This window comes from Pteropus vampyrus, unplaced genomic scaffold (assembly GCF_000151845.1).
Source record: "Pteropus vampyrus isolate Shadow unplaced genomic scaffold, Pvam_2.0 Scaffold518, whole genome shotgun sequence".
Lineage (NCBI taxonomy): Eukaryota > Metazoa > Chordata > Mammalia > Chiroptera > Pteropodidae > Pteropus > Pteropus vampyrus.
The window spans coordinates 1,539,602-1,565,414 of record NW_011889299.1 but is presented as its reverse complement, the minus strand read 5'-3'; the positions used below and the strand labels follow the sequence as shown (position 1 = coordinate 1,565,414).

Below are 25,813 nucleotides of genomic sequence, written 5' to 3'. Positions count from 1 at the left end.
GGCCCAAGTGTGCCCCCATCCCATGGCCTATACCTTGGGCCTGGGCATCACTGTGCTCGCTCCATACCCCCTGCCTGGGATGCTAGGGCAAGGTGTGTCTCATTATGCACCTCTGTCTGTATGCTGAGCTCCTCTGCCCCATCTCATACCCACTGCCTGGATGCCAGGACCTGGGCTGCTGCATATGGTTGAGCAAGCTGTGCCTTGCACAAGAGTTCACAGCCAAGAGGGCGTGAATGGGGGCTGAATCCAACCTGTGCTCTGCTCACTGAGCCGGGAACCCTGGTGAGCAGCCACAGTAGCCCAGTGGAATAGGAACATTCTTCCAACTGATCCACTCGGTGGATTCTACTCTTCATAAAAGTGCTGTATATGCTAATCGCAGCTCTGGCTGGGGGCTGAGTGCACTCATCCCATGCCTCTGTTGCCTGGGCCCATCTCATCTCAGAGGCTTACTCCATGAACCCCCGGCCTGGATGCTAAGACTGATGGGCCCTATTCTGAGACCCCCATCATTTTCATGTAGTCCCTATACTTGACACTTATGTCTTCACTAAGCTTCTGATGGCTATAGGCATGGGAAATGCACAGATAGCCCCTGTCTCTAATCCAGTTTTACTCCCACCTCCTCAAGTGGCAGATTGATCACACCCTGAAAACTTACTGAAGCTTACAAACCTTTTTTTTTACCAAGCACACAAAAAATAAGTGCACTTGTCACCATAATGTATATTTCTAATATGTAGAAAGTGTCACATCAAAAGTCCATCCAAATTCCAATACTCAGGGCTAGCGCAGTTCAGGGTGGAGCACAAAAGCCAGACCAGGGAAGCCCCATGTCTATTATGCCCTCTTCTCCTGGGAGAAGGTGGAGAAGGTTCCAGGGCCAGAACTGACCTGTCCGCACGTCGGCTTTCCCATCTGGGCAGCTCCCATGAGCCCCTCTGGGGTTCATCCCAGCACCCAAGTCAGCTAGGGTCAGAAAGACTGAAGAACAGTTTCAACCCCCTCCCCACACCTGCCACATTCACCCCAGCCCTCCCACCCCACTCTATAACCATCCCTAACACCAATGGGACAAACCCCTGGAGATGGCCCCCACCCCTGCCAATGGATCCTGAAGTAACAAACCAGAGGCCTCTATCCCAGTCCCTGCCCTATCTCCCAACTGCTACTAAAGAAAGGAGGTACTGACCTGACTGTTCTGGAATTTTCACCATCAGATCTGAAAGGGAAACAGAAAAAACAACAGTTAGCATATGCTCTCTCATCTTCTTCTGCCCTATGCACTGACCTTGAGGCCTAACACACATTAGGGGTAGGGTATTTCATGCAGAGCAAAGAGCCAGTGCAATGGCTGTAAGATGGTAAAGGACCTGGCCGGTTGTTGGGACAGAGAAGAGGACAGTGTGGCTGGGGTGGAATGAAAGAGAAGAGTGGTTGAAGGTGAAATCGAAGAGGTGCCAGAAACAAACCATGTGGGCCTGGTGGTCACGGTGAGGAGTGAGACCTTCCTTGAAGTGGCTGAGAGGCAGCCTTCAGCTGTGGGCAGGGGCAATGCCTGAGCTTTGAACACGTACCGAACCTCAGACATAGGCTCTGCCACTTACCTGCTCTGGGACCTGGGTAAGTCACTTCCCCTCTCGGAATCTGAGCCTCAGTCTCCCCACTCGTAACATGGGGCCAATTCTCACGGGGCTGTTGGGATGATTAATCCCTTTGGAACCCAGCAGACAAATGCCAGGTATTATTAACAACATAGAAAAGGTTTTGCCAATTGCCTGGTCCAACCTGCTTATTTTCCAGATGAAGAGAATGAGGCAGAGAGGGTGAGTGAGTCAGCTGCTGAGTTCCTTTCTACTACACTGATCTGCCTTCTTCATTGTGAGGCCCCCTCAGAGGCAAAGGAAAGGCGACAAAAGAGAATGGAGTAGGGGACAGCTTTGAGGGAACCAAGGGAACAGTGAAATCTGTACCACACCCTTCCACTGCTCCTTCCCAATAAGTACACACACACAGGGGAGTTAGGAATGACAGGAACTGGTGTGTGTTGGGAGTGGGGAAAGGCAGGAAGAAGGACCAGGAAACTTGAAAGAAGTGTAAGAGTGTGGGAAGTGCCCTCCTCATCCCTTGTCGTCTTCTTTCTCCTTCTATACCTGCCTGCCCCTCACCATCCTCAACCATAACTGACTGCAGAGGGGACAGAGATGAACACATTGCAGGCTCTGTCTTCAGGTGAAAGAACCATGATGCAACCTTAAGTGAAGAGAGCGTCATCCATGCAGAGTGCAAAATGAAAGAGGGACACACAGGAAGGGGGATGGACCGCAGAAGAGAGTATTTGTTGCAAGATTGAATGGGGCACCCATCAGCGAGGTGGGCAGGCAAGCATCACAGTGCTGGAACTCCGACAGTGGGCGAATACAGTACTTCCAGTTCTACTACTAGCCACATAATCCCAGGGAATGCATTCCACTCTGTCCAGACTCAGCTTTTTCACTTGTAAAATGGGGGCAGGATGGTGAGAATCCCTCTCATTGTCGGGGGGCTGTGAGCTTCAGCCTAGCATAGTGCCTGGCACATGGTGCATGCTCAGACAACGACAGTGGTTCCAACTTTTAGCCTTCACAGCCTCCCAAAGGGATGGAGGACCAGTGCCACAGAGTACCTTTTCACATTTATTAAAACTTTCCATCTGACTCTACAGCAACAAGATTGGTTCTGAGGCCTGGCCCAGTTTTTCGCAGGTACCACGTCAGAGGGGCCTAACTTCGATGACTCCCTGTCTACTGACAGAACAAAAGCCAAGCCCCTAAGCATCTCTCCCTAACATTAACCCTCTACTCCAGGTAGGCTGGTCTCCTTGCCACCACACCCCACCCCCAAACCCAAGCATACATTTATGCAGTCTACTGTATACCAGGCCCCAGCCCAGGAATACAAACCTTCAAGGAGCTCATGGAGATGGTGAGTGGGGATGAGTATATATGTCGCTCTAAACTGGAGCTGGTGTGTTAGGGGTGGGGAAAGGCAGGAAGGAGGACCAGTTTAAGAGTACGGGAAGTGCCTTCCTCAACCCCTGTCATCTTCTTTTTCTTTCTCTTTACCTGCTCCCCCGCACTGCCCCGAACCATAACTGACTGCAGAGGAGACAGAGATGAACATAATGCAGGCTCTTTAGAGCGACATATATACTCATCTCCATCGTCATGTGAACAATCACTAAGCACCTACTACGTACCGGACAAGGTGTGAGGCTCGTTTTTGTACATTATCTCCTTTGATCCTGCAGAGTGGGAATTACCCATCCAATTTTAAGATGATGAAACAAACTAAGACTCGAGAGAAGTTAAAATAATTTGCCCCATATCACACAAGAAAGGGAAGCTTGGTGTGAACCCCAAAGCTCGTGTTCTTACCACCAGGCTCCACTGTACCAGTAGCTTAGTGCTGGATACTTGAGCACAGTTAAGGCGACTTTCCTTATCCTGGTTCTCCATTGTCAAGACAGACCCTTCCTCTCCAGGGCCCTTTTTTCTAAAAGGTTACCAGATATGTACCTCTGCTCCAAGAGCATTTCTAGATGATGTTCAGTCCTCGAGATGGCAGCTAAGGGGAGCAAAAGAACTCTGAGCCATAATGCAGAGTGAATTAGGTAGTCTTCCTCATTGTGGACTGATTCTTACTAGTTTGAGGGTATATAGGATCATATGACCTTCAATGTGGCTGTGCAACCACCTCCACAGGAGCTGCAAGGGTTTGTAGCTCCTTGTGCATTTAGTATATTCTTAATTATGTATAGATAACAGTTATCATTAATGCTGTGCTATCCTATATCTCTTCTGGGCTAATGCCCTGCCCAGTGGCCAATCCACCTCCTACTCCAGGAAGCTGGGCCGCCATTCTTTTGAGGGCAGCACAGACTGGTAGAAAGAATGCTGTGTTCTATTATGGCTCATTCCCTAACTGGCCGCATAGACTTGGACAAGTCACCACTCTCTGGACCTTGGTTCCTCATCTATAAAACAATGGCGCTGTGTTAGTTGAGTTCCAAACAATCTTCAGTCCCTAAAACATTTAGTTTCTTCAGAATCCCAAAGTTCTCTCTTTTATCAACTGGGTTCAGCTGTCTATGTGAAGAAGCAAAGACCCAGGGTAGCAGGCCTCCCTTTATCAATCCATATCAGGAAAGGAGATGGATTTCTTCTGCTAGTCCCCCTGCCCCTCTTCTCCTAACAAAGGCCACTTAGGACCCCAGACTTCTCAAAGGCTAAGTTCTGCCAATTCCCATCCTCAGGAGTAATGTTCACTAAACAGTAACCTATTGAAGCCTATGAGTATAGTGACCATATTTTCTGAACCAAAAACTCAGGCATGTAACCTGACCAAGGATTTTGACATTGCTGCTTCCAGATAAAAGGAACAATCTGGCTGATGGGGAGAATAAATAGCAAAATATGGAAAGTTCTCGAACCCTTTGGGGACTTATGGGGACAACAGGGTAGAATAATTGAAAAGAACGTAGGCCCTTGAGTAGCCATAATAGGGTTTCTGCCTTCACTTCCTGACTAGATCCCTTGCCTCTGGTTTTGATCCTCCAAGCAATCTATGAAGAGTACCTGGGCAAACTATAATGTACCTCTCACCAAGAACCAGGAATTAGATAAACAAAGTTGTCCCCTGAGAGCTAAACTAATAAAACAAACATAAAATGCATCAGAAACGAGATACGCAAAGCTACCTGAAAAAAACCAGACTGGTCCTCAAGCTAGGATTTGAATAACATATCTAAAAAATCAGATGTCCAACAGACAGGAGATTGGACACCAAGGAAGGTAATTTTTTTTTAAAGGAGACTTGAAGGGCAACTGTGAACAGGACTCCTTCCAGAAGTGTCCCAAGGAAAAAGAGGTCTCTCCAAAAGCTGAGAACCAGTCCTGGGGCAGCCAGGCACCTCTACTCCCAAACATTATTTTGTCTAACTGCAAGTCTTTTCAATGGACAACTCTCTTCTCACACTGCTTGACAAAGGAACCTCTCTAAAGTGCAAAAAAACTGATGTGGTTCTCCTGCTTCCATCAATCAGTAATTTGCCCACCAACCTTCCTGCAAAGCTCTGCAAAGCTCTAAATCTCGCCCCGCCCTTCCATCTGCTTTTTTAGCACATCTGGTATTTGCTACCTGGAACACTCTTGCCCTTCTTTATGGTTTTTAAATTATTTTAAATTTTATTAAAGTGATAGGCGAAACAGTTTAAAAAGTCAAATTATAAAAGCATCTTAACAACTATAACAGTCTCTTTGTCAACTTATTTTTTTCTGTCTTCTTGTTCATATTTCTAAAGTATATGCTCATGTTGGCTAATCTGTGTTTGAAACTTTTGTGTGTCTTTTTTAAATGTTATTTTTTTTTACTAAAGTAATACATGTATATAGATTTTTAAGTCATAACGTACTAGAAGGATTATAACAAAACATAAATTCCTCACTCTACCTCTCTGAAACTCCCAACTTCACTCTCAGAGACAAACTGTTTTCAAGTATTTTAACTGCTTTTTGGGGGATTACCTCCTTATTTTAAAGAACGCACACATACTTCTATTTGGATTTTTTAAATTTTTATGTATTCTGTATGGAATTCCTACTGTGCAGGGAGAGGACACAGGTCTCTTGCATACACTTCCACCTCCAGTCCCCAGTTCTCAAGCAGGTGCACATGTCTGTTTCTCTCACTCTACCACTATAGTCATATCAGAAAATTTTGGTTAACTCGATATTAGTGGTTTATATTACATGACTGCCTTGATTGATATTAACAGCGGATAAATCATATCATATGCTATAATTACATTTCCTTTTCCATGTAACTTCCCCTCCTCCTGGTGTTGATTATTATTATTATTATTATCATTATTATTATTTTCCTTGCTTAGTGTTCTTCCTATATATGATCACTTCTCTTTCAACTCTGTCACAAGTGCAATTTTCCTCTCAACGTTTTGACATATCGGGTAATCTGTCAGATTTTTTTTTTTCCTTCAAGACATCCGTCCCTGCTGCAATCCAGACTGGTTGATCTCTAGGCCTGCACAAGGTTGCCCTAAAATCTTCTCCCTTCCCCATCACCCTAGGATTCTGTGTTGGCTTTCCTGTTTCCTAGGTTCCCTGGCCTTTTTTTCTGGCTTATGTTTGCATTTTGCTGGAGCACTTTTTCCAATGCTTCCTGAGAAAGGAGGCATGGGATATAAAATCTTTAGATCTTACATGTCTGAGAATGTCTTTATTTGCCCTCACCCTCGACTGACGTCAACTGAGTATAGACGTCTAGGTTGAAAACTACATCCCCTTGGAATTTTGAGAAAAAATGCTCCATTGTCTCCTAGCGTCCAGTGTTGCTGTTGAGAAGTGCAATGTCATTCTTTATTTTTATTTTTACTTTTTTACAGTAGAAAAGAAAAGTTTTTTTAGAAGGGAAAGTTACACTTCCAGAAGTGGAAGTGGCCTGAGCGAGAGAAGTGTGGCTCAAAAGGCCTGGTAACAAAGCCTTTGGGGTTTTTTAAAATTGTTTATTGGGGTAACATTGGTTAATACGATTATATAATTTTCAGGTGTACATTATAATTTAACATCTGTATATTCTATTGTGTGTTTACCACCCAAAGTCCAGTTTCCTTCAGCTACCATATATTTGATCCCCTTTACCTGCTTCACCGTCCCCTTACCCCCCTATATTTGACCTCCTTTACCCCATTTACTTCTCCCCTCCTCCCCCACCCCTTACCCTCTGGTAACCGCTAGTCTATAGTTCATGTCCATGAGTCTTTGTTTGTTTGTACTGTTCATTTGTTGCTTTTAGGTTTATATCCCACGTATAAGTGATATCATGCGATTTTCAACTTTTTCTGTCTGGCTTATTTCGCTTAGCATGATTATCTCGAGGTCCATCCATGTTGTCGCAAATGGCTGTATTTCATCTCTTCTTATGGCTGAGTAATATTCCATTGTATATGTGTACCACAGCCTCTTTAGCGAATCATCTATTGTAGGACACTTGGGTTGCTTCTATGTCCTGGTCGCTGTGAATAATGCTGCTATGATCATCGGTGTGCAAATATCTTTATGGATATGATTTTTTAAGTCTTTGGGGTAAATACGCAGTAGAGGGATTGCTGGACCATATGGTAGATCAATTCTTAGTTTTCTGAGGAACCTGCATACTATTTTCCATAGTGGCTGTACCAATTTGCAGTCCCACCAGCAGTGTATGAGGGTTCTCTTCTCTCCGCATCCTCTCCAGCATTTGTTTGCAATGTCATTCTTTTTTTCTTGGTCTTTTGTATATGACGTGGTTTTTCTCTGGAAGCTTTTAGAACCTTCCCTGTCTCCCTGGTATTTCACAGGGGCATATCTTGGTATAGGTCTTTTTATCATTTATTTTGCTAGTTACTCAGTGGGATTTTCATTCCTTTGCTTCTGGGACATGTTCCTGTATTATGTCTTTGATCATTTCCTTCCTGCTGTTTCCTCCATTCTCTGTTTCTGAAACTCCTATTGTTGGATGTTGGAGTTCCTCCACTGATCCTCTAATTCTCATCTTTTGTTGCCCGTCTCTTTGTCTTGTTATCCTGCTTCCTAGAACATTTCCTCACCTTTTATTTTCTAATCCTTTTGCTGAAATCTTTATTTTGGCTCTCACTATCTTTAATCTCCCAGGTTTCTTCTCCCTTCATTACCTCTGTTCCTTCCAAGTTCGTTTCTCATGTTTGTTTGCTTGCTTGCTTTTTTGGTCATTCTTGCAGGCTGATGGTCTTCGTCAAATAGCCTTGTATTTTCTGATCATCTCTGGCTACCTAAGGCTTGGGTTTAAATGTCAGTTTTACTGAGGCTTAATTTACATAAAATGAAATATACCTATTTTAAGGGTTCTTGGCTGGTGACCCTCAGAGATCTGTTCCCATAACACTAACAAGCTGATGGGAAGCTCTGTGTATAGATGCTGCTCGTCAGGTGGTGGGCTTCACTTGTAGTTACTGAGCTACAAGCCTGTTCTTTTGTTGGAGGACTCCCAAATGTCATCTTTTGGAGGCCTTTTTCTGGGGCCTTTCAGTTTCCCCAGACGAGAATCCTTTGCTCTCTCATATGGTGCTGACTTTGGTGTTCTGGAAGCGGGGGAATGGAAGGAAGTTGGGGTCTCACTATTTTAGGATGCAGATCCCTTTGCTTGCAGCCCTGTTTTACCCCATCCTCCATTATGCCTGGTCTCCCCAAGCCCAGAGCCTCTTCACTTCAATTTCTGCAAAGAATCAACCTCCATCTGCAGAGATGGGACTGGCAGGAGCAAAGTTGGGGTAGTCTCTGACTGGATGTGGCTAGAGAGGGGCCAAGAGGGTCTGTTAACAGACTTTCAGTATTCTCCCTGTTTTTAGTTCCACACCTCATCCTGCCTTCTGTGGTTCACAGCACCGCTGAATCCTGAGCATTTATGGGCTCTCTGGATGGAGTAGCTGACTTCCGATCAGCATCCCTAACCTTAAGCTTTTCTACCTTTTTTATTTCTTTGCTCATATTTCAGTGGGATTTGGGGAAGCAACAGAGATAAATAAGTTTATTCAATTTGTTGTGTTTAACAGGAAGTTCCCCTTCTTATTCCAGCTAACTCCTATTCATCCTCCATGACTCATTTAGGCAAGACCTTCTCCAGGAAGCTTGTCTTAATGTCCCTAGGCTGGATGAGGAACCTTTCCTCTGTTCTCCCACAGGATCCTCTTCTTGCCTCTATCAAGCCCTCATCAAACTGTTCTGATAGTGTCCATTTCCACGCCTGACTTTCCCTGCAGACTGGGAGCTCCTGGTGGTCTGGGGCTGTGTCTTAGTCATGTCTATATCCCCAGTTCCTAGGGTCTGGTCCACAGAGTACAGAGTAAATATGTGGTGAAGGAATGAATGACTATAAGAATGAATCAGACCAGCCAGAAGGACCATCTAGAAAGGGAAATAAGCTGAATACAATTGTTCCTGTACGAGACCAGTTCCCTAAAAGTTGTAAGTTCCCTAAAAGCTGTATATGCGAGGATGCCACTGCAGCATGAGTTAAACCAGTGAAAAAATGGGCCCAGCTCCTACACCCTACATTCAGAGGATGGTTAAGTACATTGTGGTACATCTTTACCATTAAAAATGATGCTTATGAAGAATATGCAGTGACATGAGAAAATACTCAAAACAAGAAAAAGAAAGAAAGAAAGAAAGAAAGAAAGAAAGAAAGAAAGAAAGAAAGAAAGAAAGAAAGAAAGAAAGAAAGAAAAATTGTATGTGCTATATCACTTCGACTATATGAAAAGAATATATAGAATGAGGGAAATACACTAAATGTCCAGAGTGGCTGCCTTTGTGTGCTATAACGATGGGTAATGTTTTTCTCCTCACTTTTCCAAGTTTTTCTAAAATTTTAATGGAAGGATGCATTAAATGTATAAGTTTTTAAAAGCTCCTAAGAAAGGATGATAAGCGCCCAAGAGTACTAGGAACGAAATGCTACGAAGGGAACCTAAAGGTCTGTGTGTACATCCAGCGGCACTTGATAGGAAGGCTCCGTTCTTCACTGGCTGGAGACCCTGAAGGCCCAGGCCCATGAAACAGTGCCCGCCCTCACTGCAAAGCAGGACCTAGCCAAGGAAGCCAAAGGAGGAAGCTCATGGAGCCCAGCCTATTACAAATCGCAATGTCATAGGCTGTGTTGGGAAAAAGAGGCCCCTACACTGGGCCCAACGTTTACAGGCCCTTTCCATGAGGTAAAGAGTCTGCTGGGCTCAGGGAATATGCCCACCAGGATCTTTGGCCCTCTCTCTTCCAGACTGCACTCCAGGAACCCAAGACCTCAGAACTCCCTGCCTATAGTTCTTGAGCTTACTTGCAGGAACTGTGTGGTCTTATTATCCAGGTCCATCTTCTAGGCCAAAGGGCGACAAAGGGGAAATAGATGGAGCTTGCATGCGGGCTGGGGTTTCCATATACATCTCAAGGTTGCATATAAGCCACAGGTGGAAAGAGAAGAGAGGAGGGCCAAGGGCCTCGACTGGTACCTTGTCTGGGCCCCCACGAATATAGAGGCAGGCAAGTCCATAGGTCCCTCCTAGGCCTCAGGGTTTGCAGAAGGGCCTAGCCTTGAGTGTTCGACAGATCTGGGTGCAAATCCATTTATTTGCTGTGCGACCATGGATGAGTCTATTCCCCTCTCTGAATTTCAATTTCCCCAACTATAAAATAGGCTTAATAATTCCAACTTCAGAGAGGTGTTGTGAGGCTTGCTGGGGGCACAATGGCTTAGCTGTTGTGAGTACAGGCTTTGGGTCAGACGGGTCTAGATTTAAATCCCAGTTCTGTCCCTCCTAACTATGTGACTTATATCTCTAAGGCACAGGTTGCTCATCAATATAATGGAGATAACAATACTACTAACCCGATAAAGTTGTTGGAAAGATTATGATTGTAATGAATATATAACGACATTGGAAAATGCTTAATTAAATGAGAAAAGTCTGCTTAATAATGGTCGTGTGAATACTGGCTATGGTGGAATTGACTGGGCCTCTACACTCCCCATTCCCCTGCCCAGCCTTATTTTTCACCATGGCACTCAGCACTATTTGACACATTCTGCATCTTCTTGTTTGTTTCTTTTCTGTCCCTGCTCCCCACATTCACACACTAGAATGTCTGCTCTGCAAGGCAGAGGTTTTGCCTGTTTTGTTCACTATTTCCAAGTGCCTGGAACAGTGGGAGTGTGAAGATGTTCTTCACCAATCGAGTAGATATCTGCCACGTACACATGTGTAAAAAGGCATTCCTAGCCAGGAAAACAGCCAGAACATAGGCATGGAAACACAGAGAAGTCCACTATGCTGAGGGAACCCCAGACAGTTCAGTACAACTTGAGTGCAAAGTCAGGAAGGGAACAGAGTGCCTAGAAAGATGAGTGGGGCTGTGGTCTGGCCCAAAGGTACAGACAAGAGCTCTCCTAGACCACAGAGGTAAGAAGACCTACTTGTGATGGCCAAGAAGTAGAAGAGTAGGAGGGGAGAGGCAAAGATGCCTCCCAAGTTCAAGTGCCACCTAAATCATGATCATGTGAAAGGTGAAAGTAAAAACCTTCTGAAATATAAGGAGAGGAAGATCCCTTTCTAAGGGGCCCATTTGAGCCAAGAATCAGACCTAGAAATGGTAAATACGGAGGTATAGAAGTCAATTGAATGAGGCAATGGTGACATGCGAGAAAATCATACAAAGGTTATTAAAAGAGAACAACTAGAAGAACCACAGAACAAATCAGAAAGCTTGTTGGATAATGTAACCGTTTTCAGCAACGGATCCATGCAACATCAAGGCCAAGATGGTGGCGGGGATGCAAAATGCAGGCCATGGTGATTTCGGCTGCCGGTTATCTTTTTGTTGCTGATTACTCTTCATATAGTCCTTGTTACCAGTGCTCATTACCATTGGCCAAGTTCTGGGATGGTAAGAATGGTGATGACAATGATAAAGATTACTGCATACTTCAAAGGAAATATCTGTCTGTCAATTTTTAAATTTCTTGTTCAGGAAATAAAGAGGCAAGTATCACTTCATATTCTTATTTTAAAGAGAAGAAAGGCAGAGACAACAACAAAGAAAGCCTTGAATACCAGGCAAGAGTGTGAACTCCATCCTGTAATCGCTGGGGAGCCTCTGAAGGGGCTCAACCCAAGAAGTGATGAGGTCAAATGCTGTCTTCCCTAACCTCTCTCTCCTTTTAATCACTAAAGCAGGATTTATTTGGTCCTTAGTATATTCTACCTTCTAATAATCCAAAAAGAATAAAGTGACTATTTATTAAGCACCTACAATAATCCAAGACTTGTGTTATTGTCCTAACAGCTGTGCAAGGTAATTATTATTCTTCTCATTGTATAGATGTGGAAACTGAGGCTCAGAGTAGCAATGTGGTTTACCTAGAGTCATACAGCTAATAAGTAATGCAGTTGAAATTCAAGTCTGGGTTTGTCTGACTCCAAAACCAATGCTTTTAACTGCTACAGCTGCAGCTTCCTTCTGTCATGCCAGAGCTAAGCAGCACTTCATCTCCCATACCAGCCCATGAACTTAGTTTGGCCTCTCTCCCTCCCCTGGCTATGATCTCCTGTCCACACGGTGCAGCCCAAGGCCCCCCACAACATGAGCATTCAGGGAGTGCTTCTGAAAGAGATAATCATTCAAGAATGGAAGGAGTGAGCACAAGAAAGAAAAGATGGGGTTAGGCACAGGTATTGCAGCTCAGATCAGCTGAGAGAGAGAGAGAGAGAGAGAGAGAGAGAGAGAGAGAGATGGAACTGGCTCTCCAGCCCTCCCTTCTTGCTTCCCTCTGCCTCCAGCAGAGGGATGGATGTTCAGCCATGATAGGAAAAAGAGTGGGCGGAAGAGGGAGCAGCTAGAGCAGCCTGCTGTTGCAGAAGCCTCAGCTCAGCCTCAAAGCCCCCTCCTGTGAGCTGGGGACCCATCTCTGGCCCACCTGCTCCCCATTGCCTAAGCAAAGGAGGCTTGGCTGTTCTCCAAGCACCCACCCAAATCCTGTCAAAGCATAGCACACAGCAGACGCAGACCCTCTTGAGTCACAGCAAGGGCACCCTGAGAGGTGGAGGGGTTGGCCCAGAGATCCAGAGGGAGGCAGTGGCAGAGCAGGGTCAGAACACAGGTCTCCAGTTCCTCAGCTGAGGGCTCTCTCGACTGCATGCTCTTGATGGCAGAGGTGAGGAAAAGGGGTGTTCCAGAGGCTGCCACAGGAGTGCTCATGACTGAGCTGGAGTCAGAGGCAACACATGCCAAAATGAGGCCATCCAAGGTTGGGTATTTGGGGGTCTACTAACAATTTCCATTCTCAATCTGGATTAAGAAAACAAAAGTAGATTTAGCCTTAGTATGGACCTCAAGAGCATAAATTTTTATATCTCCCTTCTTTCCCAGGACCCCATTAACATGAAAGTGAAAAAATAAAATAAGGTATGAAGTCATAACGGTGAAGAGGATGTGAGGGGGTGATGGCAATAGATGAGGAATTTCGACAAATTCTGGAAGCAAAAACAAAGAGAAGGGTGTTTGCAGTGGAAGGAGAGCCAGGGACACCACTCAGGGGGATGCAGCCAGGGAGGGAGCCAGTTGGGCCACCAGAGGCCGAGAGAGACTCCAGACTTGGAGATGGTAGGTATGAGGGAGGGTAGGGCTGAAAACATGGGGATAAACTGAAGGTAAATACATGAAATCCTCCTCTGGCCCCCAACTCCCAGGCCTAGAACACAAGATGCCTGGTATTCGCCCCTGGGTAAAATATAGGGCTTTGGGCTAAATAAATTAAACTATCTGGGATGAATTAGGGTACCTAGTGACATGCTGGTACCCCCAAAATGAAGTGCCTTTCATACTGGCATTTGGGGGGCACCCATTTTAACAGCCAGCTCCCTGGCGGTTGACCTAAAATAAAACCAGTAAGTGAACTAGCCAGCCTGGATAGACAGACATCTCAGTCAGACCTTCTATTAACTCATTCATGAACTATAAGATGGAAATATGAGAGAAAGGTTAAGTGGCCTAGAGGATCAATCTGAGAAATTCAACATCCAACTAACGGACATTCTAAAAAGAGGAAATAGAGAAAATTAAGGAGAGGAAACTATCAAAGAAATTATGCAAGAAAAGACAAAGTGCATCAAATGGCAAGGGCTCACTGAGTACCAGGTGGGGTGAATGACAAACAGACCTTGAACTAAGTGCTGGTTACATAAGGTGTGTTTGGCTTGTAAAAACTGACCGAGCTATTCATTTGTGATCATGAGCACTTTTCTGTATGCATACATTTCAGTATGAAGTTTTAAAAAGTCTCTCTCCTAATCATCTTACAACCGTATGAGGAAAAACAGGGAAAAAACTAAGTTAAGGTTGTAAATTGTCCACCATGTGCAGGGCACATTGTACATATCGTCTCATTTCATTCTTACTGCATCCCTTGGGTTGGTGCTGTTTATACTTATTCTATCTCCCAGGTGATACTTTCAAACAAGCAAGCAACCAACTTTCCAACTCACCTAGGCTGAAACTCAAAATTCAGTGTTCAGACACGTTAAGTCTCTATTTTCAGTTCCACACAGAGATAGGGATTAAACAACAACAACAACAACACAAATTAACTCTGAACTATTTTGAACTATTTATTTATTTATTTATTTACGCAAATAAGTGCGAAATATCTTGCTAAAATGCAAAAAAAAAAGTCCCTCTCCTAAACATCTCCAAGTAAAATGTCCCTAGAAGATATGTTATGATTATCTTGTGGTTTTGAGGAACTACACACAACAGTAAGCAAGCAAGCAAATAAATAGGAAGGAAAGAAGGAAGGAAAGGAGGGAGGGAGGGAGATATGCAGGGGAGGGAAAGTGTGGGGAGAGAGGGAGGGAGGCAGGCAGGTAGAAAGTCCTGGTCCAAATATAAAACAAAACAAAAAGTGGCATAACTTTGAGCAATTTGTAGATCATAAAGAAAATGTATTCGATCTTGATGCTAGGAACATTTTCCAAGAAGTACAGAGGTTGTGACAGTGGACCTGTAGGAAGCGAGGTGCAATTATAGTACACTATTTGGCCCTGCAATAAAAATATTGACATAGTCATCATCACGTAAATACAGTGTATCGGTGGTCAACTTTTAAAATCAATTTGTATACTATGGCCATGCCACCCTGAACATGCCCGATTCCGTCTGATCTTGGAAGCTAAGCAGGGTCGGGCCTGGTTAGTACTTGGATGGGAGACCACCTAGGAAGACCGGGTGGTGCTGTAGGCGTAAAAAAAAAAAAAATCAATTTGTATAGCTAAAGCACTAGAGACCTACTTATTGTTACAGAACAGAATACAAACGTAACCAGCCTCGCACAATACAAAAGTACCGAACACAGAAAAATGGGAGATGAAAGGGCAGAAGAGAGATGGAGGGAAGGATGGGGCACTAGTAACTAACTATGTCTTACAAACTGAGTGGTCAAGAGATACTGAAAAATTGATGGAATAAGAAATCACAGTTTAAAACAGTATTTAATAAAGTTACAAAGGTAGCTAATACGGGAACCAAATAGTAATATAATTATCAAGATTTGGGAGGGGAGAGAGTCAGGTGTTATAAATAAGCTAAATTCTCATTTGTCATAGTAGGAAGAAGTCAATAGATAATGTTTGAAGTTGATAAGTGAAGAAATAACCATTGAAGTGTGTTATTTAGAGATAGGAAGTTACCACCAGAAAACCTAAAAGATAAAAGTGGTCCTTCTGGGGGCTGGGAAGTGGGGAGCAGAGAGACGTTGGCTTTTTACTATATATGTCCTCGTGTACTATTTGACTTTTTAAAATTGTATGAATGTACTGCTTTGATTTAATTTTAAAAAATAAGTTCCTCCTCTTTCTTTGGACCTCAGTCTCCCACACAGTACATACAAAAGGGGGAGGCTGATGATTCTGGGGGGAGGTGAACGAGGTCCTGTTCTCCAATCCATGCTTCTTTTCAGAACAGGAGCAAGACAGGCGAGTGAAGGATAGACTCTCCCCTGACTAACCCTTCAACTCACAGGACCACAGTCATCCATGCAGATGTAGTCCTCTCGGCTGCTCCAGCCTGCACCACCCGCTGGTCCTCTTCAAACCCCACCATCGCCAGTCCAGCCTTTTCCGAGTTCCATTCATTCAACTATTTACACCCATTTGTTATTTATACTCGCCTGAGTCACAAAGGATTTGAGGTAGCTTACTCCAATAACACAGATAAGGAAAGAATAAAAATTGAACTAGAAAATAAAAACTTGGAAAAAGAGATCAACAAAGATGCTAGTGCTGTACTTCAAATTAACTGGTAGCTGAGGCAGAAAGCAAGATACAATGAGCCATGACAGCCTCATATTAGGAAGGAGGAAATATACCAGTTTTTCAGGGGAAGCAAATCTTAGCCGAGCACTGAATTTTTCAAGTCATTGTCCACAGGAGATTTCATGAAGGAGAAGGAAATGACTGTTTTTGTTTTGTTTTGCTTTTTCTCCACTTTGTCTTATTTTAATGATATGCTATTTAAATATTTGGATGAGTTATCTCCTATGAAAACTAAAGAATCTCTGGTAATATCATGATTATGAAATGAGGTATAAGATCATATGCTTTGGCACAATCACGGATTATTTCATTGGTTTTCTTCCCCCGGAAATGACTATTGAGTACTCACAAGTACCAGAGAGTGCTATTCAAATGATCTTGGCTAATCCTGAAAATTGGGCATTGTCATCCCATTTCACAGATGAGGAAAGTAAGGCACAGAGAAGGTAAAATAACCTAGCTGAGGTCATCTAGTGGGTTAGATTCAAACTTAGGTATGACAGTCTCCAAAGCTCATTCTTTATGTATCACATCATAGGGCCTCACAACAAAGGCGCTCAGGCCAGAGACACCCTGCCCAAGGTAGTGGGGACACAGTGATGACAGATACAGACCCACCCTCTTCCATGAAAACAAAATAAAGTGGAATGACAGCCCTAGCTGTTGGGGCAGAAGCTGCCTCTAAGCTGCCTTAGTTACATTAAATGAGGACCTCTAAGGCGGGAAGCAGCAGAAAGAAGGCTAGGCCTGGGTTGAAGAAAGGAGACTATAGACCCCAGCTATGAATCTAGCAGATCCGATTTCCGAGGGGCTGAACCAGGGCAGAGGGTCTGTCTGCCATCGAAGGAAAAGACCCTTTATTTAGGTGACGCCTCCTCTTCATCGCTTCCTCCCTGACAAGTCACCCAGAGTCCTTGAGTCTTCTCATTTGTAGCACACAAAGATAATAATCCCCACAACCTTCACAGGATTTCAAGGCATAATATAGCACATTTAAGGAACGATGCTTTGAATACTGGAGATAATCTGAGAGTGGCTCTTCTAATCACAGCTCCTCTTCTTACACGTCGAGTGGCCTTATACAAGTCCTTTCTCTCTCTGGGCCTCAGTCTTTTCATCTATAAAATAAACAGCCTGAGCTGGCTAATTTTCAAGGGTCCTTTCAGCTTGAAGCTTTTTGACTTTTATACTATTGACTTTTATATTATTGAAATCCTACTGGTCATGACTGGCTGCCACTGCTCTGAGCTCTCATGGTAGGCTACACTCCCCTCCATCACAGCATTTGTCATTGTGTTGTCACTGTCTTTTCTCCAACAGATTATCTCAATTCCTAATGCCTAAGCTCAGGCCTTATCATGTCTCACCTAGACTGTCACACCAGCCTCCTCACTGGAAACCTTCCCATCTATCTTCCAAACTGTCCTCTAGCGGGTTCTCTCCAAAACATGGCTCTCAACAGGTCATTCCATACTCTACAATGCACACCTATGCCGTCAGCTTAAAACCCCATATTGGCTCCCAATTCCCAACAGAATAAAGCTCTTTATCCTGCTCTTTTAGTGTCCTCATGATCTGGGCTAGCCAACTCTTCGGACTCTTCTCCAGATGTTCCCTGACTCCCTGTTAAGTGTTCCTTCCATCCCCGTACCCTGATGCTTCCATGCCTCCATATTTTTGCTCAAGCTATCCCCTCGCCCTTAACCTCCCTTGTCCCCCAATTCCTACCCACTCACATGCCATCATTCTTCACCTAGCTAACTCCTAATCATATTCCAAGCCACAGTTCAGGCATCGCCTCTTCCAGGAAGCCCTCCCTGACAATCAGGTTAGATGTCTCTCCTTTGGGTACCCATAGCCCCTTAGCTCCCCTTTGGAACAGCACACAAGATACCACATTAGAATCATCCGTTTCCATGACCATCTTCTCCACCCAAATGTGAGCACCCCGAAGCCAAGAACTATGTAATATTAATCACAGAACTCCCCGCCTGCAGTAGCACAAGGTGTGCCACATACTAGGCACAATAGTCACTGGACCGACCTTTCTCTCAGAAATGTGGTAGGCTTCCACATGGCTTCTTCCTGCTGCCCTTCCATGGCACTTAGTTTTACAAAGTTATTATTAATAATAAAAATGCCTATAACCGAGTAAACACGCACTATACACCAAATACTTCATATATATCATCTTATTTAATTCTCTCGATAATCACCATAGGATGGGTTATTTATGAATTGGCTAGCATATCAGATGTGTACAGTTGTGTGAGATGCTTCCCAGTTTTATAAAGAAATTTGGGGGAAGGAAGAAAGTAGGTACTTTTTATTACGGATATATTGACGATAATTCTAAAGTGGTTATATAGAGAAAAATACTGGTTTTATTCAGTATATTGCATTCTGGAATCCAGTAGGAAATCACAAGGCCCTGATATGCAACCATATTATCCCTTTAAAAAGGCATAAAAATCACATATCTACAAAGAAATGCATTTGATAATAGTGAAATGGTACATATCAGATAATAATTGTGATAGATTTCCTTCTAAAATGTTAGAAGAATCACCCTCACTGGCCACGTAGCTCTGGCTTGTCATCTTTGTTTTGAAAAGGCTATGATGTGAAGATCTTGGCTGGGTTGTTTTCGTCACTATTCTCCACCTCTAGGGGGCAGGGCAGCCTCACCTATCATTTTCCATCCTTGTCCCTCAGTTTTCCATCCAGATCAGGAGCTTGATGGGTGTGCTGGGTAGCCAGGAAATCTTCTGATACATTTTTGTGGGGGGCAACATGAATCTTACATATCACAATACACAGTTTTATCCTCTTTTTCTACTTGAGAAACATGAGGCGGTGAAAGTTAAGTGACTTGCCTAAAGCCACACAAAGTCCTCCTTCCCTGGCACCACACTTTCACAGAATGCTAAGGTCCCAGAGAGCCTTAGCTCCTACACACTGGAGAACAGGCTTTCTCATGTAAATGCTTTCAACATGGATCCTCGGAGAGAGACCAAATGCCACAAGGAAGTGAGAGTGACAAGCAAATGATCTTGCCCTAAATGAGTTACCTCAAAAGAGGAAATAAGTCATTTATTCATCATTCTTCCTTGTGACCAGTGTTCATTATTCTGCCAGGAAATACAGCAGGGAATGAGCTATCTATTCTGACTCTAAGATACTGTGCTGGCCCAGGGTCTGAGCCCAGTAACGATTTGGTGGATAAATATGTAACTTCCCACTGGACTGGATAGACTGCACAGAGGTCCTATGCAGGCCTCTTTGCTCCTTTCAGAACAGAGTATCTTGTGCTGAGGGTCAAGACCATGGTATGACATGGCCATGGCATGGGAGGAAGAGGTAACAATGAGCAGGGTGGCTTAAATGTGTCCAAAGTCTTGTCCATCTCTGCTCCCCTGCCATTCTATGAACTGGAAGACTAAGTGTGAGAACAGACAGCAGAGGCCAAACAGCTCCAGGGAGCATGAGATAAAAGCTGCACAAAAGCCAAGAGGATTCTGAAATTGAGTAACCTCTCTCCACAGGAGTCCTGGAATGAAGGAAAATTTAGGCGCCCATGGCCATTAGCGCACCAGGACTTAATCCGACATTCATCTGTCTACTTAACATTTATTGAGCAGCTACTATGTGCTATGCGATGTGTTTCCAAGCTTCTAGCTCCTTCGTTCATGCCCACAGCAACTAGCATAGAGTCTGACACAACATGTGCTCAATACAGGTCAGTTAAATCACAATCTGAAGGGGCTCTTAATCTAGTAGAGAGGATACGAGATGCAAACAAATAACCATCAAGGTATAAAAGTGCTCATTTCAAGGATCAGGAATAGACCAAGCACCAGGAAGGACCAGTGAACAAACATGTGAGAGGTGAAAGCAGAGCTGAGCCTGGAAGCTGGATGGAGCAGGCTAGGAGAAAGGAACAGCATGAGCGAAGACCCAGAAGGCTAACAATGGGGTACACAGTCCAGTCTGGCTGGAGCACGGTATGTGTGAAGGGGGCTGAAAAAGATGAGAGGAGAGAGGTAAGTTGGAGACAGATCCTAAGAGGACCATGCACAGCAGGCAGAAAAGTTTGAACATTCTCCTGCAGGCCAAAGAGGGAGTGAAACCACTGGAGCCCCGCAGAAAGCTTGGCCTGGCTGCACTTATCAGAGGCTTGGCAAAGCAAGAGCAGGGGGAGCATCTATTAGGAGACCACGGCAAAAATCCAGGAGGCAATCAGGAGAGGAAGTGGTCCCTGGAGCTCTGCTGGGGGAAGCCCGGAGCCATGCCTGGAGTGTCTCTATGGCTTTACATCCCTCCTGCCTGTGGGAGGCAACAGTGTACTATAGGCTCAGGAGCCAGAAGGTTCTGGGCTCCATGCAGTTGTGTAACCTCAGGCAGGTAATCAGACCTCTCTGATCATCCTTACCTTGTCTGAAAAATGAGGATAATACTAACACCCACTTGGCAGGGACTCTGCAAATGAGACAAGAGGCAGTACTGCCTGATGGGTAAAAACACTGCAGGCGGACTCTAAAGCCCAAACACCTGGGCTCCTTCTCAGGTCTACTGCTTATTCCTTGAGTGACCTTGGGTAAGTTATCCAACTTTTTCTGGGCCTCAATTTCCTCATCTATAAAATGGATTTAATAACAATACCTACATCAAAGGATTCAGGTGACTAGCGAATGAATTCATATATGGAAAGCACTTAGAACAAATAGTGCTTGGCACACATTAAATGCAGTAAAAAAAAAAAAATGCTAGGTATTATTACGTAAAGTCACATAAGGAGGCACCTGGCATATAGAAGACTAAGACTCAGCATACATGTGGCCCTCTATCCATGCTCCCGGTCTTTCCGGTCTTTACTGTGCTCCCGGCAAATTCAGAGGCCACAGCAGGCAGGGGTGGGACAGAAAGAAGAGTAGCAAAGGGCAAGCCTGGGTCCAGTCTTCTTTCCACCTCTCCCTCCATTTGACACCAGGAGACACCCACCCTCTTCAAAGCCCCCCACCTGGATCCTCGACAGCAGCCAGGTTTTCCTTGAGCATGGTGTTGGTTCAGCCTGGTGGCCCCTCCTGCTGTGTGCACACAGCTAAGAAATGTTTGTGGATGACAACAACTCCATTCTTGCCCCAGATCTAGACAGAGAAGCAAGACTCCTCTAATTCTCATTCACTCGACATTATCATTTCCTCCCACACGAGTATAATGCTTCCAACACAGTGGGGGGAAGATAAATGGTTTCCCCTCCTGAAAAGAAGGAGAGACCCCCCCCCGGGGAAAAGCACCCGAGACCCCACAGGGGACAGACTTCCACAAGGCCCCTCCCTGGGTTCACTCCCTCTCTCCCTCCCAGAGCCCTCAGCCCCTGCAGAGAGCACTCTGACACCCCACCGCACGTGGGAGACAACTGTGTGGTAGACCAGACATTGCTCTGGCTGTCAAGAACACCAGGCCGGCCCTCTGGTTGTTTTCCCCCAATATGAGCTAGCTTGCGGGGTGGGCAGGGGGTGGAGGCAGAGGATGGAGAGTTACCAGCTTCAGCTCACCACCACCTACAGCAGAGCCAGAGCTGCGCCCATGCACAAAGCTTGGGGGATGCGGCTCTCTTCAGCATGGAATGGCACAGCAGTGGCCCCCAGCAAGCCTATAAATCACTCCATGTGCCAGATCTGAAAGGTGGGCCAGGGCAAGATAAACGATGAAATCAGGGCTCTTCTCTAGTCATCTGTGGGGAAGGGCGGGGGGCAACAATTACAGGGGAAAAGACCTAAGCATTGATAGCGACCAGTAGCTACTACAAAACAAATGAATAAGCAAGCAAAGCTCTCAAGTACAGCGTACCAACCGCCAGAAGGAGGTCGGGCCTCATCTCGCTCTCTGCTGCACTAGAAAGGCCACACTCAGGGCACAGCAGGAGGCATACTGGCATCCGGGAACCTGTCCAGAAGAGACAGTGCGGGAGGATGTGGGAATCCTGGGGGGATGACATAGGTGGGGGTGGATGTGACAGCTGCTATCAACTGCAGTAGAGGGAAAGTTCACAGGATTGGGAGTCTGTCTTATGGGTAGTATGACTTCTGCTGTGCCGCTTCACTTCTCTGAGCCCTCAGTTGCTTCAGCTATAAAATGTGGATTGTGGTGACAGACGCATAGGGTTCTTGGGAGGATTCAATAAATCCCGAGGCAGAGGGGGCCCTCGAAAAGCAGCATCTGGGCCCAGGCCCCTCTCTCCCCTCTTCCTCCACCAGAGGGAGCCTGGGGACCAGGAGCTCCCAGCCTGTACCAGCTCTACCTATCCTCCCCCAATGCTGCAGCCTCTGCTGCTAAACTCCCACCCTGCCTTCCCTGGCTTCCAGCAGCAGCCTTCTCACCCACTCTACAAACCCAGAACAGACCAGGCAGTGGAGTCGCTTGCAACAGTTGTGGTGGCAGCAATAGCTACTGCCATAGACGCCTGGTGGGGTAGGAGAGTGGGAAAAAGGGAGACACAGCCTTCTTCTCTCCCCTGTCGAATCTCCCACTCATCCCAGAGTCATCTCCTCCTGGACATATCCTCTATAGTTACCTAAGGCTCTCCTGGCCTCTCCCAGTTCATGACCCAGCCAGGTCCTGAGGCCAAGAGACTCCTGTGGGATGAAAAGCTCAGTGGAAAAACAAGGCGGGCTTGGGTTCTAGTCCCAGCTCCATTGGGAACTATCAATATAACCTTGAGCAAGGTCCCTTGATCTTGCAGGCTCAGTTTCCTCATCTCTAAAATGGAGTTGCTAGTGCTCACTGCACAAGGCCTGTTGTGAGGACCAAAAGAGGAAGTAATGGATGTGCAGATATTTAATATGTGCTTAGGAGAAATTCAAAGTACTATCTAAACCCCCTTATTAATCAAGTAGGAAATGTGAAGCCAGGAAATTCAACAAACAGCCTGGAAGGTGCACAAGAAGAAGGGACTATCAAGAGGCCAGCCTGTGTGGACAGCAGAAGCACAGAGCTCAAGAGCAAATGGGCTGCCCGCTAGCCAGCCAAGGGATTCGGACCAATGTCTACAGGATGGAGAATCTGAGTGTCATGGAATCCTGGAATTGGGGGAGGCCCAAGTCATTTTCATCGGGCTTTACACCCAATTTAGGAATTGTGCTTTCTCCAGCTCTCCCTGACCCCCACCAGGCCTCTGCTGGACATGTCTGCCAGCCCCCACCCCCACCTCTTGAGGCAGTCCACTGCATCACCAGAAAGCCTGGTTGGAAAGTCCTTCCTGATTTATCCCCAATTTTCCCACTGTTCCTGGTTCTGCTCTCTGGAGTCACACATAATGAGGCTGCCTTTTCTGTCACAGGCCTGACCACTCTAGAAAAGTCTGCAGCCAGACTCAAAGGACCTCAATGCCATCCAGTCTCCCTCTGCCCTCACCCTACCATGGGCCTCTCCTGAAAGGAGACCAAGACCGTGCTCGGTTAATCCAGACCCTTCCTTCAGTGCGGGGCCTCAAGCTGCACACAGTCAGTCCTTTAGGAATGGGCTCCCAGCAGCCCTGCCTGGGCAGGAGGGCCCATCTCCCGAACCCCTCAAGCAGTCCACACCAAAACTCAGCTGAGGGTGCACTGCAGTGGAGCCCAGCCGGGCCCTGGGACTGCAGCTGCTGCTCCTGGGGCCCAGCCATCTCAACCCAGCACCCCAGCCTGCTGCCTCACCACGGGGGAGTTGCAGAGAGCTGTCTCCCGGCAGATTTCCTGAGGCAGAAGGCTTCCCCACCCCCAGCCCAGCCTCTAAGAGACACTCCACTGGTTGTGGCACATGGTAGGACCAGCTGAGCAGTGAGAGGAGGGGGGAAGGCTGTCCATTCGCTAGAAGACTTCAGACTTGCTCGGTAGTGTGGCTGGATTAGTCACATAACCATCAAATTTAAGCTGGAGGGACCCTTAAAGAGCATTCAAGGCAGATCTTCCCTTTGAAAAAGAGATCGGGGAACTGATAGCCGGAGAGAGGAAGAGAATCAGTCAAGGTCACAAAGCCAATCTGTAGCAGAAGTGGAAGGGGAACCTGGGTCTCCTAACTCCCAGTTCAGTGTTCTTTCCAATCCGGCAGAAAAGAAATCAGGGAGCCTTTGGGGCAGCCCTGTGAGCCTGTATGCCCTTGACTCTCTCAGCCTGACATTTATCCCCAACAGCTCATTGTGGTATCTGCACGGAAGTAGTGGACCCAGCCCATTTCCCACCAACCCAAGAGATAGTGCCAAGGTGTCCCAAATAGGCAGACACACTGACCCCAGCACCGAAACTGGCACTGATCCAACAAGAGGGAAGCTCTGTAGACTTCCCTTCCTGGTACGCTCTTTAATTTGGGTGGTATATTTCTTGAGGATGGAGAGGGGGTGGTCTTTGATGAACTAGCCAGGAGCCAGGCCTCCATCTTTGCTCCCCTATCCTTACACCCCCGGCCAGGATGTACTGCAGTTCCCTTCAGATGGATGTCTCAGCCTCCAGCAGCCATTCTGGTCTCCACCTGCCTCTCTGGGAAAGGATGGAGCTGAGGCCACCAGAGGAGATAAGATCAGGCCTGCACTCAGAACCTGCAGTGGAGACCCCAACAGGCGCACACACACACACATACACACACACACACACACACACACACACACAAAGAGGGGTATTTTCTTTTCCCTGGGGCTCCAAGTTGACACCATCGCAGACAATAAACAAATCATAGATAGATAGATAGATAGATAGATAGATAGATAGATAGATAGATAGATAGATAGATAGATGGAAAGCCATCCTCTGGCAAGGATAAAGCCAGGGGATGAAGAAGTGGAGAGGGTGATGACTGCTCTAGGCCCTCACTGGCCACGGTTCTAAGAAGAGATACCTGCTCTCCTCAAGCCAACCCAGTCTGGGGTGGCTAGAAAAGGGGTGTCAGCTGTATGGGGGGTGGGGGGGCCGGCTTCTCCTGACAGGTTGGGACAGGAGAGGAAGACATGGAATCAGGCACCGGCTTCTTACTTTACTGGCCGGACAAGTTGGAGAAGGAACTAGAGGAGAAAGAGGGGGAGGGGGGACAGGTGTAGGTACGAACACGCATTCCTTACTTTCTCTGGAGGGTTGTGGCCGGGCTGGTGCTGGTACTGGTGCTGTGGCCACCGCCGGCCCCCGGACTGGAGCTCCTGGATGCGCCACGGCTCAGCTGGCCCCGCTCCCGCGGCGGCCGGGGTCCCACGCCCACCGCTGCTGAGTAGCTGGCTTCCTTGTCGCGGCCAGGGTGCGCTGGCCCGGCTTCCCGCCCGCCCCGCTCGCGACCCAGAGCTGGGTTCTCGTGGTGCAGGTGGCACTGGGCCACGTCGCGCTCGCGGGCTGGGTAACCGGTAGTGTCCTGGAGCGGGTAGGAGGCGTCCCGCTCCTTGTCCCGGTACACCGCCTCCCGGTTCTGGTAGGCGCCGTCCCGGTTCGGGTATCCTACGTCCCGGGCCGCCTGGTGGAACTGGCTCTCCCGCAACTCGCGGTGGTGGAACTGGGTGTCGCGCAGATTCTGGTACTGGCTCTCGCGGCCGGGGCTGTCCCGCGCGCCGTGGGGGTCCCGGTGCAGCTCCCCGCGGTGCAGCTGGCTCTCCTCCCTCAGGTCGCGGTTCTCTTGGGTGAGCTGGTCCAGCTGGCCCTCCAGCTCCTCGATGCGCCGCCGCTGGGTCTCCAGCAGCTGCTGCTGGCTCTCGATGATGTTGTTCAGCTCCAGCAGGTACTCCACCGCCCGGTTGGGGCTCTCGGATCCGGGGCCGCCCGGGGGCCCCGACCCCGCCTCCATCCTGGCGGCCCAGGGGCAGGGGAAGGGGCAGGAAAGCCCGGTCCTCGCTCGCTCACGGCGCCACCCTCCCCCGGGCCCAGC

The 25,813-nt window shown here is 46.7% G+C and overlaps 1 protein-coding gene and 1 pseudogene across 2 annotated transcripts in view; one reads left to right on the top strand and one right to left on the bottom strand.

Moving 5' to 3' along the window:
- Nucleotides 1–25,781, bottom strand: part of IQSEC2 (IQ motif and Sec7 domain 2) — a 76,405-nt gene extending 50,624 nt beyond the window's left edge. The window contains exons 1-2 of one of the 2 annotated variants that reach the window (XM_011383440.2): nt 25,026–25,781; nt 1,196–1,225 (exon numbers count right to left, since the gene is read on the bottom strand). In XM_011383440.2, the coding sequence (XP_011381742.1) occupies nt 1,196–1,225; nt 25,026–25,732 (737 nt within the window). In that variant the 5' untranslated portion in view covers nt 25,733–25,781. The remainder of the gene's footprint in view (nt 1–1,195; nt 1,226–25,025) is intronic. The other variant, XM_011383441.2, reaches the window with a different exon arrangement.
- LOC111733081 lies at nt 14,743–14,864 on the top strand (annotated as a pseudogene).
- Nucleotides 25,782–25,813: the final 32 nt, after the last annotated feature.